General features: G+C 37.1%; 1 protein-coding gene across 25 annotated transcripts in view; it reads left to right on the top strand.

The window, feature by feature from the left end:
- Trip12 (thyroid hormone receptor interactor 12) overlaps positions 1-16127 on the top strand; it is a 133443-nt gene that overhangs the window by 99004 nt on the left and 18312 nt on the right. For 19 of the 25 annotated variants that reach the window (XM_013066781.3, XM_087209361.1, XM_004868021.4 and 16 more), the window contains 12 exons: positions 299-417; positions 2939-3146; positions 5915-6015; positions 6211-6385; positions 7564-7705; positions 8725-8916; positions 10130-10281; positions 11928-12100; positions 12472-12545; positions 13232-13431; positions 14042-14169; positions 15580-15731. In XM_013066781.3, coding sequence (XP_012922235.1) covers positions 299-417; positions 2939-3146; positions 5915-6015; positions 6211-6385; positions 7564-7705; positions 8725-8916; positions 10130-10281; positions 11928-12100; positions 12472-12545; positions 13232-13431; positions 14042-14169; positions 15580-15731 — 1816 coding nt within the window. The remainder of the gene's footprint in view (positions 1-298; positions 418-2938; positions 3147-5914; positions 6016-6210; positions 6386-7563; positions 7706-8724; positions 8917-10129; positions 10282-11927; positions 12101-12471; positions 12546-13231; positions 13432-14041; positions 14170-15579; positions 15732-16127) is intronic. The other 6 variants (XM_021247058.2, XM_021247056.2, XM_021247053.2 and 3 more) reach the window with 1 other exon arrangement.

Raw genomic sequence — 16127 nt, 5'->3', positions numbered from 1 at the left:
TGTAAAAACATTTTAGAAATTCAAAAAAATTACTTGGCATGTAATTTCAGAAATGTCATGATACAAAAAACAGACAATGTATACAGTAGTGTCGAGTATCTTGACCCCTTTTTTGTCTTTATATTAACACAAAGCTTTAATAAAAATAAAATATAAAAGAGAATTTAAGAAATATTTTTCATTACAGCAGAGTAGTTTCTCAATGAAAGTATTTTGTTTTTAAATTTAAAATAGTGTGGCCAAAAATAATTTACCAAATTCAGGCAAATTTTTATATACAGATGCTTTCTTTTTTTAGTCACATTGCTTCCATGCTCTCGAGCCAAGACCTGAAGATAGTAGTTGGAGCACTCCAGATGGCAGAGATCTTAATGCAGAAGTTACCTGATATCTTCAGTGTCTACTTCAGAAGAGAAGGTAATGTCAATCTTGATAATAATCATTTAGTTTATGAAGTACTTAAGGAGAAATAAAGATATAATCTCCAGAACAAAAATAACTAGCATTTCAAATATCAGACATGTACATGCTTATGTCCAAATATTCGTATATATAAATCCAGGCTGTGTGCCATTCACTGTCAACTGAGGAATACTTAGTAATTTTCAGTGAGTTGAGTGTTTCCATAAATACTCTTAGTCCAGAAGCAATTGTGACTTTTTAAATACAGATAATATATGGCTACACAGAAAGATTCTTTCAAAAAGTCAGATGTTGCTTACTCTCCTAAAATCCTAATAGTAGACTAGAATAATTCTTAAAGGATTTATTAAGAACCAGGATGCATCATGTAAAGGTACAAGATCCCAATGATGAATACAATGATGAATGCAACTGTATTGTATACCTAAAAATGTACCAATAAACTTAATGAAAAAAAAATTCTTAAAGGGTTTATTATTATATCTTTTTTGGGGGGGGTACTGGGTATCAAACATAGGACCTTGCGCTTGCGAGGCAGCACCACTGAGCTAAATCCCTGGCCCATATTATATCTTTTATTGTGTAGGTAATAGAGTATTTTAAGGATTGGAACAAGCTTTCAGAATGCAGTTTGTCTAGCTGTTCAGATCGAGGCGTTTGAATGTCAAAATCAACCTAGGGGACATGATACTTTTACATTCTTTTCTTGAAAACTGCAGACAGACATTAGCTTTCAAAATATCTAATTGATGAAGTTTTTCTTAACAGAATTCTCTTCATGGCTCTTTTGGTCTTTTGGGGTACTAAGATCTTATGTGGATAAGGGAAATAACTTTTCTCTCCAGCTAATCATTAGTTTTACCTCTCATTCTACAAACAAATCTAGTTTTCACTGCATATTTTTTTAAATTCTTTTGGTTACCCTTTCTTGTGTTAATCTTTTCACATCTTGAGCATGAAATAGGCATACTAATGCAGTAATACTGAACCGTTTTCACCATTTAAATTAGTGTTGTTCAAGGAACACTTTTTAAAAATCCAGGAGTACATTTTTATACTAAATATAAAACAAATTTTCTCCATTTTCTAAATAAAGGTAATGATTCTCATCAAGTTAGGTATATAGAAATACTTAACAGTCATGGATTATCTTATATTTTGCATTCTGTATTGCTTTTGTTAATCTGTTGGTTTGCTTTTCTGATTTGAAAGTATAAGTGATGTTTTTCCTCTCTCTTATAAAAACAACTATGCTATCAGATTACAATTCCCACCGTCAAATTATTTGCGTAACCACACACATGATGAACTTTATTGGAAGAGTCTTGATTGGTCATTTTGCATCTGGCTAGTTAGGTCCTACTGTTCTTTCAGATTTCAGCATGCATATCATGTCTAACTGGAGATCTTGATTTTCTTCAGTGTCATTGAGGTCTTCCCACCATAATACATTCTCTTTCATAACCATATTGCTCTTTATTATAATTTCCTGAAAAATCTGCCCCCCTTGTTGGCAAGTGCCTGAGTATATTTATCTTGTCCATTGCCCTATGCATAGTGCCTAGCACCTCCTGGCATATAAATAAGTACATTGAATAATATTTGTGGAATAAGTGCCTAAAGTTTTAAATTCATTTTGACTTTTTTTTTCAAACAATTTTATGGAAGTTCTGGATTCTTCACCAGCAAAATGTGAATGTATGCACATTGACTCACATAAATTTATCCAGAGTTGCATATATACAGGCTTTCTTAGGGACCCCCCCCCAACATACCTTTCTGTGTCCTAGTGCAGATAAGAACCCCTGTCTCACAAGTTAATGTTTAGCCCCCTTTACCTCTAAGAATATGATAATAATGTCTCTTCCATAGCTCTTGTGGGCAGCACTGTTACGGTGATCTTCTAGCACTTGAAGCTAACTAGGTCTTTTCCACAAGATGCATTGTGTTTCTTTGAGTATTGTTTTTAGTTTTTCTTTTCTTTCCTTTTTTTTTTTTTTTTTTTGGTACTGGGGCTTGAACTCAGGACCTTGTGCTTGAAAGGCAGGCGGCAGAACCACTGAGCTAAATTCGCAGCCCTTGAGTATTGTTTTTATAATGACCATTCTGAACTTTGAACAGGATTTATAATCCTAAATTTTATGTGGTCTGGTCTTGAACATGAGAAGACATTCAGTATAAAAATCTTTAATTTTGAATTTTCCGATTGGAGTCGAGTTGAAATCTCTGGCTTAAAACCACCACGACCCCGCCCCCATTTGCCTGCTATTTTTTTGTTTGTTTGTTCTTTTTTGGCATGGGGATCGAACTTGGGACCTTGTGCTTGGGAGGCAGGCGGGAGAACCACTGGGCTAAATCCCCGGCCCCTTGTCTATTCTCCTTTTTTTTTTTTTTTTTTGTGCCTGCTGGTTTTTTAAACATGGTATTAGCATTTAGGGATTTTTGTAATGATGGGGAGGCAGTCCTCACTCGGGATTAAAACTGACTAATTATTCTCATCCTTGTTGCTATAAAGGTGTAATGCATCAAGTAAAACATTTAGCAGAATCAGAGTCTTTGTTGACAAGTCCACCAAAGGCGTGTACAAATGGGTCAGGATCCTTGGGGTCTACGACATCCGTCAGCAGTGGAACAGCCACGGCCGCCACTAATGCTGGAGCTGATTTGGGGTCCCCCAGCTTGCAGCATAGCAGAGATGACTCTCTAGATCTCAGCCCTCAAGGGTAAGTGAGAGTTTCACTGTGGCTTTTAGTTCTGCTTTGGTACTGAGGCTGAAACAGGGACTAAAATGATAATGTGTCAGAATGCACGTATGTTTCATAGTTTTTCATCTCTTTAAAAGTTTAATGGGAATAGGAAGAAAGTGTTTTTGGAAGCGTGCTGTATTGGGCCTTGCTTTGGAGTATCAGACATGCATGCTGTTCCCTCTGACATGTAAGGGAACTAAGGCTCAGCAACATTAGCTGTTAGAACAGTGTCACAGACATAGGGCTTCAGCCTTTGTTTCTGATTTCGTGCTGATTATTTACTGCATTGCTGCGTAAAGTACTACTTTTGAGACATCCAGTTATTGATACATAAAAGATGTTATGAATTAGAAATTTTAGGCAAGGCAGAGAAACCTGATTTCCTATTTATCTTTAATTGTCAAATGGGAGCAAGTACTTGAACAAATGAAAGGACAATTTTTAGTAAAAATCTCTACTTCCACCTACTTATCAGCTGTTCATTTCTGTTATACTGTGCTATTATGTTATCAAAACCTCATTGGTTTTCATAATGTTACAATCAGATCACACTTTAAAAATGCTTTTGTTTCTTTAATGTTAGAAACTTGAATATTGCTACATGAGTAGTACATAATGAACCAGATTTAGTTCTGAAATTTGCAGTGTAGTGTAATAATAGTGCATTTTGACCTTTTAAGACGAAAAATAGGTCTTGAGAAAAGTAGTAATAATAAGTAGGTTCCAAAAATTAAATCTTACAAACTCCAGGGTAGCAGTGTCTTACTCGGCTAGCCAGATTGTGATGGGGTCTGCGTGTTTGTGTGTGTGTGTGTCTGTCTGTCTGTCTGTCCTGGGATGCAGCTTTCGGTGCCACCTTGTGGCAGTGTCACACATTCTAGCGTAAATAAGGGCTTGCAGCAGTCTAGGACCTAGGTAAGACATAGTGGCTGCTCTTTTAGGAGAAACTGCTGCATTTAGGTGGTATCTGTTATCAGCTAAGTTTGAGGAGGAGATTGGGCCTGGAGAATACTGGGGGCTGTTCACTTTCCTAATTTTTATTTTGTTGTATTTTGTAAGTGACAGGGTTTTGCTGTGTAGTTCAGATGATTCCCATGCCCGGCCCTCTGGAGTGTTAGGATTATAGGTGTACACCAGCATACCTGGTCGCACTTAGTGTTCTTTTCCCTTCCTACTCTCCCGTCCTTTCTTTCTCGCAGGCTGCAGTAACCCTAAGTTATTGCAGGGTTTTGCTATGCGATGCAGGCATATAGTGTCTGAGGCATCATACACACACAGTGAATTTTGGTGTATGGTACACAGCTCAGACAGATGAAGGGTTTCTGAGCCATTTGGAGTTAGACTTAGTTATAGTCTCCAAAGAAAGGAAGAGATCTTTCTCTTACAACATTTTCAGAAATTTGGAACTGAGGATGTGACCCAGTGGTAGAGGACTTGCTGTGCATTCCCTGAGACTCTAGGTTTGATCTCTAGCACCACAAAAAGTACTTTTTTTCCAGAATTTTAAGTGGATCTGTATTTCAAGTGATAATGTTGATATTTTTAAAGTAGAAATTATTCAGACTCTAGTTTATCTTTTAAAGATCCATTTGTCCTGATTGTCATGTACGTATGAACATTAAGTAGATTTCTGTCATAGAAATGTCAGATGTTGGAAGACTTTTTTCAAATCTTTTCAAATTTTTCCAGTTTTATTTGAGTCCCCAAGTTAATCAAAGCATTTTTCATCTTTTACAGCTTACATAGCTTTGTTATCCTAAGAATCGATTGTTTTAAATTATTGCTAGCATTGTTAAGAAGATAAGCTATAAACAATTTAGTTTTCATTTATGGTTTCAATTCAAATAAGATTACTTAGACTATACTAGATTTATGTGTAGGTTTTTTAAAAACCCACAAAAGTTTTTATGAATGCATTCATTTAGTATGTTATTGTTGTTTTCACACCATGAAATTAGTTTGAGTAGGGTATTATAAGCAGTATTTTCCTAAGTGCCATGTAAGTCAGGGGGAAAATTTAGTACTTACATTTTACATACTCTCCCTAGTCGATGATTATACAGTTCTTAACTATTTTGATTCTTTTTATTGTGTATTGGTTGTCTTAATTACTTCCTTGTCACTGAAACACAATACCACAATTTAAAGGAGGGAAGGGTTACTTTGCCTACAGTTTGTAGAGGTTTCAGTCCATAGTCAGCTGGCCCCAAGGCAGGGCAGCCTGGCAGAGGAGAAGCAGCTCACGGCATGGCAGCAGGATGTAGAGAGAGTTTAAAGGAGGAGCAGGGAAGAGGCAAAAACCAAGCCACTCCCCAAGTGATCCATCTCTCCTCACCATGTCCCACCTCACAGGCACAGCTAGTCAGCTATAAATTCACTGGTGGACTAATCCACTGACCACACCCCCAATCCAGTCACCTCCCAAAAGCCCCACCTATGACCCCAGAAGGCTTTGAGGGGATCTAGCTGTAAATCATTACATTCATCTAATGTATTGTGTCCACTGCGTTCATTGTATAATAAAGTTGAACACATGGAGCCTTAATCAGATACTCTGTTTTATTTTTGGTAGTTACTAATTTCCTGCGTTAGCATACCGTGAAGGATGACTGGCACAGAGACAACATTAAATGATCACTAAAATAGAGAACTACCTGTAATAATATTTTTTTAACTCATTGTTTCTGCCATGTAGCTTGGTTTTCAAGTGCTAATTACTAACTCCATATTTTCTCATGTGATAGTCGATTAAGTGATGTTCTAAAGAGAAAACGACTGCCAAAACGAGGGCCAAGAAGGCCAAAGTACTCACCTCCAAGAGATGATGACAAAGTAGACAATCAAGGTAATTCCTCTGATAAAATTATTGGGGGGAGGGATACAGTTAGAGGTAGTAGCAATAGATCCAAGTTTCTGGAAGACCCATTGTTGTCAGTTCTTTAATCAACTATTAAGACTATGAATTTTAAATTGTTTGGTTTTTCTTCAACTGTTCATGCTAAAATGATTTAACTTTTTTTTTTTTTTTTGCTTTCCCTAGCTAAAAGCCCCACCACTACTCAGTCACCTAAATCTTCTTTCCTGGCAAGCTTGAATCCAAAAACATGGGGAAGGTTAAGCGCACAGTCCAACAGCAACAATATTGAGCCGGCACGAACTGCAGGAGTTAGTGGTCTTGCCAGGGCTGCCACAAAGGACACCATATCCAATAATAGGTGAAGTGGGGGAAGTCTATATTGCTTCTGTTCCTTATCAGAAAATGCAGACATTATTTCACTCAGCACATTTATACGTGGACATACAACTTTAATTCATCCCAGAAGTGGTATAGCTCAAGGATGAGGTCAATTCTCCAGTTATGAACTTGTATCCTGCTTTGTCCTAATTGTTAGTCTTGAATTGTGAAACTGCATTCACCATCTGTAGCTAGGAGTCATATATATTCAAAAGCAAACAAATTACACTCCCTGTGGAACCTTCCTCGTTTTTGTTCTGGACAAGGAAAGGCTGGCCTTTCCCATCCACACTCATACTTTTATGATAATTTTTTTCCCCATTTGAAATGAATGGAACTTAAGGATTTTAGAGGAGAACCTTATTTTAGAACTTGCTAAACAATTTGACACCAATTTATAGCTTTAAAATTCTCTGAGAATTTTTTTGTTGTTGTTTCTTTTGATTTTCGTTTGTTTATTGTTTTGTCGGAGGAGGAGCTCTGTAGAATATCAACATGGATTCCTTTTACACATAAGAAATTTTAAAAATGATATTTGGAAAACAATGCTTTTATGGTTTTATTGGTTGTCTTTATGAATTTTTGGTAGTGAAAATAATTAAATGTATTTCTGACATCACCATCACTTGTAATTTAAATAGCCAGGTCTCATTTGTCACAGCAGTACACCTAACAATTACATGTTGCTTATCTGCAGTTCTTTACTTCCACTCCCCCAGGGAATACAAGTAAAGGACAAGGCCAGATATGTCTGCACTTTGGGGGAAAAGGTTATGTAAAATTGCTTTTTGATGGACAGTTAGGAAACTTACATTTTAGGGTTTGAGGAAATTAGAATATCTTGTTTAGTCTTCATGTAATAACCTAAAATGTATTTTAAGTACCTAAACAATTCTCTAGGTATATCATAATCAATTTTTAAAACAAAACTTAATTTGATTAATATGAAGCCTTAATTAACTAATCTATAAGCATAGGCCAGAATGAGTTTTAAGTGTTGCAGTTGTAACTCTAATCGGAAGTCATAATTTGAGATCCTTTCTGGATATTCTGAGACTTCTCTTTATTTTTGGATACTGGGGATAGAACTTGGGACCTTGCGCTTGCGAGGCAGGTGTTGACTGAGACTTCTTAATATCTCCTTTTTCCTTCTTGTAGAGAAAAAATTAAAGGATGGATTAAGGAGCAGGCACACAAATTTGTAGAGCATTACTTTAGTTCTGAGAATATGGACGGAACCAATCCTGCACTGAATGTCCTTCAGAGACTTTGTGCTGCAACCGAACAACTCAACCTCCAGGTGCGTGGCCAGTGCATCTCACTGGCCTCCCTTCCCTCTACTGTCGTGGATCAACTTTAGATTTTTAAACTGAACGTGTCTTTGGGACTGACATTTCTTTTGGGTGTCCCTTGACTATCAGCTCATCATCTTTGTTAAATGTACTAGAATTCTCACCCTTGATATTTTTTTGCCGCATCCCTTGTATGTTGACAAACAGATTTCAGAAACATCCCTCCAGTATATCTCTGTTCTAAATCCTCTTGACCTGTGGATGACAGAGTGGGTATGCTTCTGCTTAACCCCTCTCCACAGTGATGTCTTTTGGTAGTTGAGGAGGGCAGAGGTTTAAAACCTTTTCATATTTCATCTGAGTCTTAGGTTTTATTATTTACCTTTTGTTGTCGTTTTTGGATGCACCTTGAGTAATTTTGGCTCCTGTTTTCCAGGAAATTGGTCCATTTCATTAAACGATTTTAAATGTTTTAACTGAAAGCCACATCTTGGATACTTGCTTCATCTTTTCATTCTGGTGACATGTTATAGCTCCTGATTATTTCATCTCTACTTTTCCCCCTTTTCTTCCTTTGTATTTTTGAGACAAGGTCTCACCATATCGTACAGGTGCCCTTGAGTCTTCTCACCCTCCTGCCTCAGCACCCTGAGTGCTGGGGTTACGGGTGTCCACCACCATGCCTGGTACCTTGTTCTTGATTATGGTGTGGTCTACTCTCCACCTCCACGCCCTCCTAAAGACAACCGTATTGGCAACATGTAGACTTTTCCCTCTGTTATGCCTAACAAGTTTTCCTTATGAGATGTTTAGCATTCTTTCCTGTATCTGTGTGTCAGATCCTGTTTCCCAAGCTTTACTAAGAGTACACCACTCTTGCCCTCTTTTTTTTTTTTTCCCCAGCATTTAGAGTTAGGCTTAGGGTTAAGCATTGAGAATGTATTGCATTCCTTTTGTGAAAATGTGAATTGTGCATTTAGTAAGTGGTGGTTCAATCAGTACAGAAATATGTTCCCGACTCTTCCAGGTGGATGGTGGAGCTGAGTGCCTTGTAGAAATCCGTAGCATAGTCTCAGAGTCAGATGTTTCATCATTTGAAATCCAGCACAGTGGATTTGTGAAGCAGTTGTTGCTGTATTTGACGTCTAAAAGTGAAAAGGATGCTGTGAGCAGAGACATCCGATTAAAGAGATTCCTTCATGTATTTTTTTCTTCTCCAGTAAGTCCACTTACATATCTGAAGAATAAGTGTTTGCTAATGAACATCTTTTCATCCCAGTAATAATTTCCAGTAAATGTTGGTTAAGATACTGGGGAAAAGTTTCTGGCTTGCAGTTGGATTTCTTGGCTTCTGTATATGAAAGTAAATAGTAAAACAACGAACTGGTTTCTGTGGGCAACCAAGTTTGCATATTCACCCCCCCACACACCCATTTTTCCTCTGGCAAGACTAGCCATTAATAGTGTTCTCTTACCTGTGAATATATTTTATTCTCAAATTTGGGTTTTTAAACATACTGCGATTTGAAGTACCTTATTTTAGGAAAATAGGTAGACACAGAGTTAGCTATAGACATAGAAGAATAGACATATTTTTCTTTTGTACATAAAACATAGCCCTAACAATTCCATGAATCATCATTAATAATGGATTACTCGACCAGGAGGCAGAGGCGGCTCCCTTTACCATCGGTGAGTGTTGAAGGAGGGTAACTACTTTTGGATGCTATTGATTTCATGTTCTTCTGTTTATCACTGCTTCAGAGAAGGTTTTCTCTCAGAAATGTCTCTCAGGATTATCCAGGTAATAGGCCTAAGTATTATACTCCTGTGTGTTAGCAAAACTACTTAACCATGCCCTTGCAGGGCTCACAGGCATTTCCACACTGCTTATATTCACTTGTGGAGCAGCCTGAGGAGAGTTGATATAGACTAGAGATTAAATAGCTGCGGGACAGTATTGGATGTAGTTTTACACTGTGCTTAAGATCAAGTGTAGCTCTCTAATCTCTTATTTCAACCCTTGAGGCTAGATGGACTCAAGAGTTTTCCAGTACAGTGCACTAATTCTGACTAGCACTGTGCCACACACCTTAAATATTTTTGCAGCAAAGCATAAATATTCCTACTATAAAATGAGGTAAAGATTGTCAATCTCGTGTCTGTATGGGTCAAGTTTTGCCACCCAATGACTTGTGTTTTCAGAACCTTTTGGATTTGTGAATTAACGGCTGTAAAGCTTTTGAGTAAAGGATTGTGGGCTGTACAAAAAAATGTCTTTATTGGAAACATTGTTTCTACCAAATCTGTTATAAAAGATAAAAATGATTAAATGATTCTGTTTCATAAAACTGCATATTAAGTTTCGTCGTTGAGTACTGTTCCGTCTTCAGAAGGCATTGCCTAACCTGTGGGTGTATTTATAACTTCAGCTTCCTGGAGAAGAGCCCCTCGGGAGAGTGGAGCCAGTGGGTAATGCGCCTTTGTTGGCTTTAGTTCACAAGATGAACAACTGCCTCAGCCAGATGGAACAATTTCCAGTCAAAGTGCATGATTTCCCTAGTGGGAATGGAACAGGAGGCAGGTAAGGACCATTGCCTGCGTGTGCCCTTGCCACTGGTATGTGGTGGTTACTTCTGTTGAAGTAAAGTGGCAAGAGATCTGGTAAAGTCGTGGTTTGTCCAAAGCACATTCTTGTATAATGACTGAAGAAATGGAGTATCTAAAGAATGAACAAAGTACTTCCATTGTTCTTTTGTTTGGTGATGCTGGGGATTGGACTCGGGGCCTTAGGTTTGGGAGGCTGAGGTCGGCATTGTACCACCAAGCCACATCCCCAGCCCTGAATCTAACGCTTTTCATCTGTAAGATCATATCATGGATCTTAAACCTGATGTTTTAAAGGTGTGCAAACCAGCACCTCTCCTGCCAACTTTGGTAGTAGGCTTAGTTTTTCTTAATTGATGCACGTGATGATACCTCTTTTCTAAGCATTTTGTGGATATAGTAATAATGTAATTTCTGTGATGATTCCATGAGATATTAGTGGTTATAACCTATTGTCATGTTGACTTTTAACAAGTGTTTGTTTTGAATCTTAATAAAAATTTGTATTCCTGTAATACAGTTTAAAAGACTTCTGAAGTGTTACAGAATGAATTAAGTATAAAAGTTAATTGTTGTATATTATGGAATATTACAAACTTTATGGAATATTTTGATTTGAAACCAAGAAATTATAATTTGGCTTTAAGATCCACATTCTAAAGAGTTTTGGGGAATTTTTTTAAAAACTTGAGCTTAATGAAAACAGCATGTAATTATGAATAAAGCCATCACAGCATGGACCATGGTTGTTTTCTGCTTTGAAATTTAATGTGTAGTGTAGTGTATTCCAGTTTGATCATTATGCTATCCTATAAACATTTATTAAATAAACGGACATTTGAAACTATGCCCAAGGAATCGTGGCCTCCTTATGCTTGTCCAAATTTGTATAAAATAAATCTTAACATGTTAATAGCAATAAAAGGGAGTATTCTTTAATATACTCCTGTTTGCATGCTTTATGGTATTTTATGGAGAACTACATTTTATCTGTATATCTGACTCTTGCCAGAGTTTTTCCAGAAATGATCTATTTACCTCATTCAAATACTGTAGCTATTAAAGGCTTCATTCCAAAGTAAAATTTGAAGGTTAGTTTTTAAAGTAATTTCGTAGCTGGAATCTTTGAAAGCAAAAAGATAGGGTCTTTTCTGTTTGTTTTTAAATAGCAATTTAGTAGAAAAAGGCAGAATACAGTATTGCAGAAGTAAGTACTCAAATAGTTGAAGAATTTTTGTTCCAGAGAAATAGCCCAATATCCATGACAAGGTGTTTCTGCTCACATGGGTTTATGGAGAGATCAGATGTTAATTGAATGTTTCACATGCATGCATTACTCATGTTTTATTTCTTATTCATAATTTTTGTTTGTTTGTTTTGGTACTGGGGATCGAGCTTGGGACCTTGCGCTTGCAAGGCAGGTGCTGGAACCACTGAGCTAAATCCCTGGCCCTCTTATTCATATTTTTTACTTAAAAAATGACTTATTGTCTTTGTCATTTGTAGACCTTTTAAGTGCTTGCTTTTACTTTAGGAAAATGAAGTTTGCGTAATTTATTTATATTAATGTATATCAATTGTGAAAATAATGTGGAATAACTTTTTTTCACAAATTATCTTGAGCTTCTCTCTCAACAGAGGATCACAGGCTTTAAAATTTTTCAACACACATCAGTTAAAATGCCAGTTACAGAGACATCCCGATTGTGCCAACGTGAAGCAGTGGAAGGGCGGCCCTGTCAAGATCGACCCCCTGGCTCTGGTGCAAGCTATTGAGAGATACCTTGTCGTTAGAGGTACTTTCCACACCTGCTGCATGTGTGTGTGTGTATTGGGGTGGAATTAGTATTAAGAGATGTGTATACTGTTTCCCTGTTTTAATGCTCTAATGAAATCCAGACTGTAGGAACTTGTGTCCTGTCATGTGTAGGCATTCGTTCAGCTTAATAGAGCTTGACTGTTTGTTTGAGGAGCTCATTCTTGTTGGAATGTAGTTGAAAAGATATGTTGTGCTTGAGAGTCTTCTCAGATCTTTCTGCTGCATGGATTAGAGTGTAATATGTGCATTCTTTTTTTCCTAAGAAAGTATCAGTTTAACTAGTGTGTGCAGGCTTTTCTTAGACACCTAAAATTGCTAGGTGTTTTAACAGACTTCTTGGGTATTTAGGATATGGAAGAGTCCGAGAAGATGAAGAGGACAGTGATGATGATGGATCAGATGAGGAGATAGATGAGTCTCTGGTAAGGTACTACTCCCCTTGTACTGCAGTGCACAGGAGTCACCCCTTGTCTGTGGCTTAGCTTCTCATGATTTGAGTTACCCATCGTCACACTCTGTCCAAAAATAGTATGTAAGAAATTCATAATTTTTAAGTAACTTTCATATAAATTTTATTACTGTATTGTATTATGTTAATTATTGTATTATGTTAATCTCTCCCTGTGCCTAATTTATAAATGAAACTGTATCACAGTTACATATGTATAGGCAAAAGAAAACCCAAAATCTGACACGTTCCGGAATCCGAGACTTTTTGAGTGCTAGCCTGATGTCACTAAGTGGAAATTCCACACTTGACCTCATGTGACAAGTTGCAGTCAAAATGCAGGTGCATTAAAAATATGGTATGAATTTACCTTCAAGAACATGCATAAGGTATATAGGAAACATAAATTGAGATTTCTGTTTAGACTTGGGTCTCATCCCCAAGGAATCTCATCATGTTTATGCTGATTTCTCAAAATCGAAAAAAATCTACAGCACTTCTAGTCTCAAGCATATCAAATAAGGGATGCATGGCCTGTAGAGTTACCTGCAGTTTCAAGCATCCATAAGGATCTTTGGATGTATTCCAGGCTGATGAGATGGGCTGCTATATAACCGTCAGTGTCTGTAGCTTAAAAGGATTTTGTTTTGCTTTATTCAGGCTGCGCAGTTCTTAAATTCAGGCAACGTAAGACACAGGCTACAGTTTTACATTGGAGAGCATTTGCTGCCGTACAACATGACTGTGTATCAGGCAGTGCGGCAGTTCAGTATACAGGCTGAAGACGAGAGAGAATCCACAGATGACGAGAGCAACCCTCTGGGGAGAGCTGGTATTTGGACAAAGACTCACACAATATGGCAAGTTTGAAGATTATTTTTATTAGTACTTTTTGAGTTTAGAAACCACTCATGTATTTTTAAATTTGTATTAAATGTATAGCTGGCTTTTAAAAAAAGGCAGTACCATAAATTCATAATTACTAAAAGGTAGAGTACTTCGTGTATTTCATTATACACATGCACATACTACCTGTATGTTGCTTCCTCACTGTACTAGAAAACATCCTCGTAGTTTACATAATACCTTCCTAGATTCACTTCAGGTCTTCGAGACAAAAATTCCTCCATAAAGTGATGTTCCGTTGGGATAAGAATCTTGGCATCTCCGAGTCCTTAGAGGCCTTTGGGTGCAGCTTTTTACATTGCCTGTTAGTGTCTACTACTTACATTTGAAAAGATCCATTCTTCCAGAACTACTCTTCTCTTCGGTGGCCCCTCATAGATAGATGGTTCCTAAGTAGTCTCCTGGGAAGCAGTGCTATTGGTAATTCTCTGAATCCAAGCAAAGGAGAGAAAGAAGAGTATAGACTTCAGGGAGTGCTTCTGGGAATTCTGTGTGTGTAGCTTGGATTTCTGGCTTTATAATTTTAAAATCCGTACCCTAAAATGTACCATCTTAACACTTTAGGTATAAACCTGTGAGAGAAGATGAAGAAAGTACTAAAGATTGTGTTGGTGGTAAAAGAGGAAGAGCCCAAACAGCTCCAACGAAAACTTCCCCTAGAAATGCAAAAAAGCATGATGAATTGTGGCATGGTAAGATGATGCGTAAGGGAAACAGATCGCCATCTGGTGCTAGTCTTCATATTGTCTTGGATTTTAGGGTTACAGTTTATATCTAGGGAAGTTGGAATATAATTTAGAAATAAAATCAGTAAAAACCCTTTGATTGCTTTTAATCAAATCCTTGACTTTAGTATCTAAAACATGAAAATTTTAAGTGTCTACAAAATTAAATTTGAAAAGAAAGTTGGAGAAAATTCTTATTCCTAATTCTTAAGAAATACATTTTCGGGCTGGGGATTTAGCTCAGTGGTTTTGCCGCCCGGTATACAAGAGCGAGGACTGAAGTTTGATTCCCAGTACCAAAAAAAAAAAAAAAAAAAGAAATACATTTTCATGAAGGGTGAACATATTTTAATTGTAGTAGAACACATTCATTGAAGAAGAGACAGAAGGCAATGGCTAGTCATCAATAAATTATCCTTCAGATTTTATGATCATTCATTATACTTGTATGATCTAACAGCTGCCGAAGGACTGAATACTGATGACAGGTAACATGACAGATCACAGCAGTCATTTTCCAAGTGACTTATTTTCCTTCGCAGTACTCCTAGTGTAATCTGGCATTGACACTTTACAGTATGGCAAGAGTATTACTTCACGGGACCACCCCATCGCTACCATCCCCACACTGGTTTCCCTTGTCTACAGAAGTGAGGGCATTGTGGCAATTTATTGGTAAAACTAAGATTGCTCTATTTAAAGGACTTTCGAGTTTGAGGTTGTTGTTTTTGCACTTCTGTTAAAGAGTGCACTTTCATGAAGTTGTGATATGATTTTCCATTCTTTTGCTGATAAAATATGTAGCAATTGTTCCAGTTCTTCTGTCCTTTTTTGTTTTGTTTTGTTTTGTTTTTAATCTAAGTACGTAAGAATCACAGATCGTATTTATTTATTTATTTATTTTGGTACCTGGGGTTGAACTCAGGTCCTTGCACTTGTGCAGCAGGCGGTGAAACCACTAAGCTAAAGCCCCAGCCCACAGATCTTATTTTTTTAAAGAAATCAATCTGTTCAGCCCCAGGCCTTGGATTAAATAAGCAAATTCCTTTTACCAGATTTATAATTTGTGGGTATCTGAGTTTTAAGCTGTACATGAAAAATCTAAGAAATTTTGTTATCAGTTCTAATTTAAGTGGTTTCTTATTTTTCTCTGGCCATTTTGTTAGCTTTTCTTTTCAGTATAAAGGAGAGGTGCACTTGAGTCCATTTTTCCTTTACGTTCATTTAGGTATTTGAGGGATAAGTGAAATTTTCGTAAGACATCAAGAGTTGAATTCAACAGCTTTCAGTTACCATTTTAGGAATAAGCTGACCCTTGCTCCCCTGGCTTACCGTTGTAACTGATCAAGACTGAAACTTTGGTCTTTTGCCCTGTAGACGGAGTGTGCCCATCAGTATCAAATCCTTTAGAAGTTTACCTCATTCCCACACCACCTGAAAATATAACCTTTGAAGACCCGTCACTAGATGTGATCCTTCTTCTAAGGGTTCTACATGCCATCAGTAGATACTGGTATTACTTGTATGATGTGAGTAACGTCGCCTACTTAGAATGTTCTCATGCTCTGTTGTCCATGACATTATGTCTCATGGTCTCTGTTCAGTGATGATGAGTCTTTTGTTTTGCTAGAAATGGAAACAGTGATTGAGCTAACTGCAGGGGTCCTAGTCCAGTGTATTTATCCATGGAAACTTCTGCCCCACTTTCTTTTTCCTGGCCTACAATTCTTGGATTAGCTCTCTTGGCAGACTGATAAAATATTCTCTAGCTATAAATTTATTAAATTAAGCTACAGCTTGAAAGCTGAACATGGACTTATTAAAGTTTTTAAGGTATATTTAACCAGATGTTCTTTTGTTAACATTAAGATTTATATCAAATAAAAAGTTGGGTAAAAGTTGCATGTTGCCTTTCATGTTTATAT

This window comes from Heterocephalus glaber, unplaced genomic scaffold, assembly GCF_053883595.1.
Source record: "Heterocephalus glaber isolate CG9 unplaced genomic scaffold, H.glaber_assembly_v1.0 deba00001004, whole genome shotgun sequence".
NCBI classification, from domain to species: domain Eukaryota; kingdom Metazoa; phylum Chordata; class Mammalia; order Rodentia; family Bathyergidae; genus Heterocephalus; species Heterocephalus glaber.
Note: the sequence above shows the minus strand (reverse complement) of the source record. Positions and strands in the feature narration are given on the sequence as shown.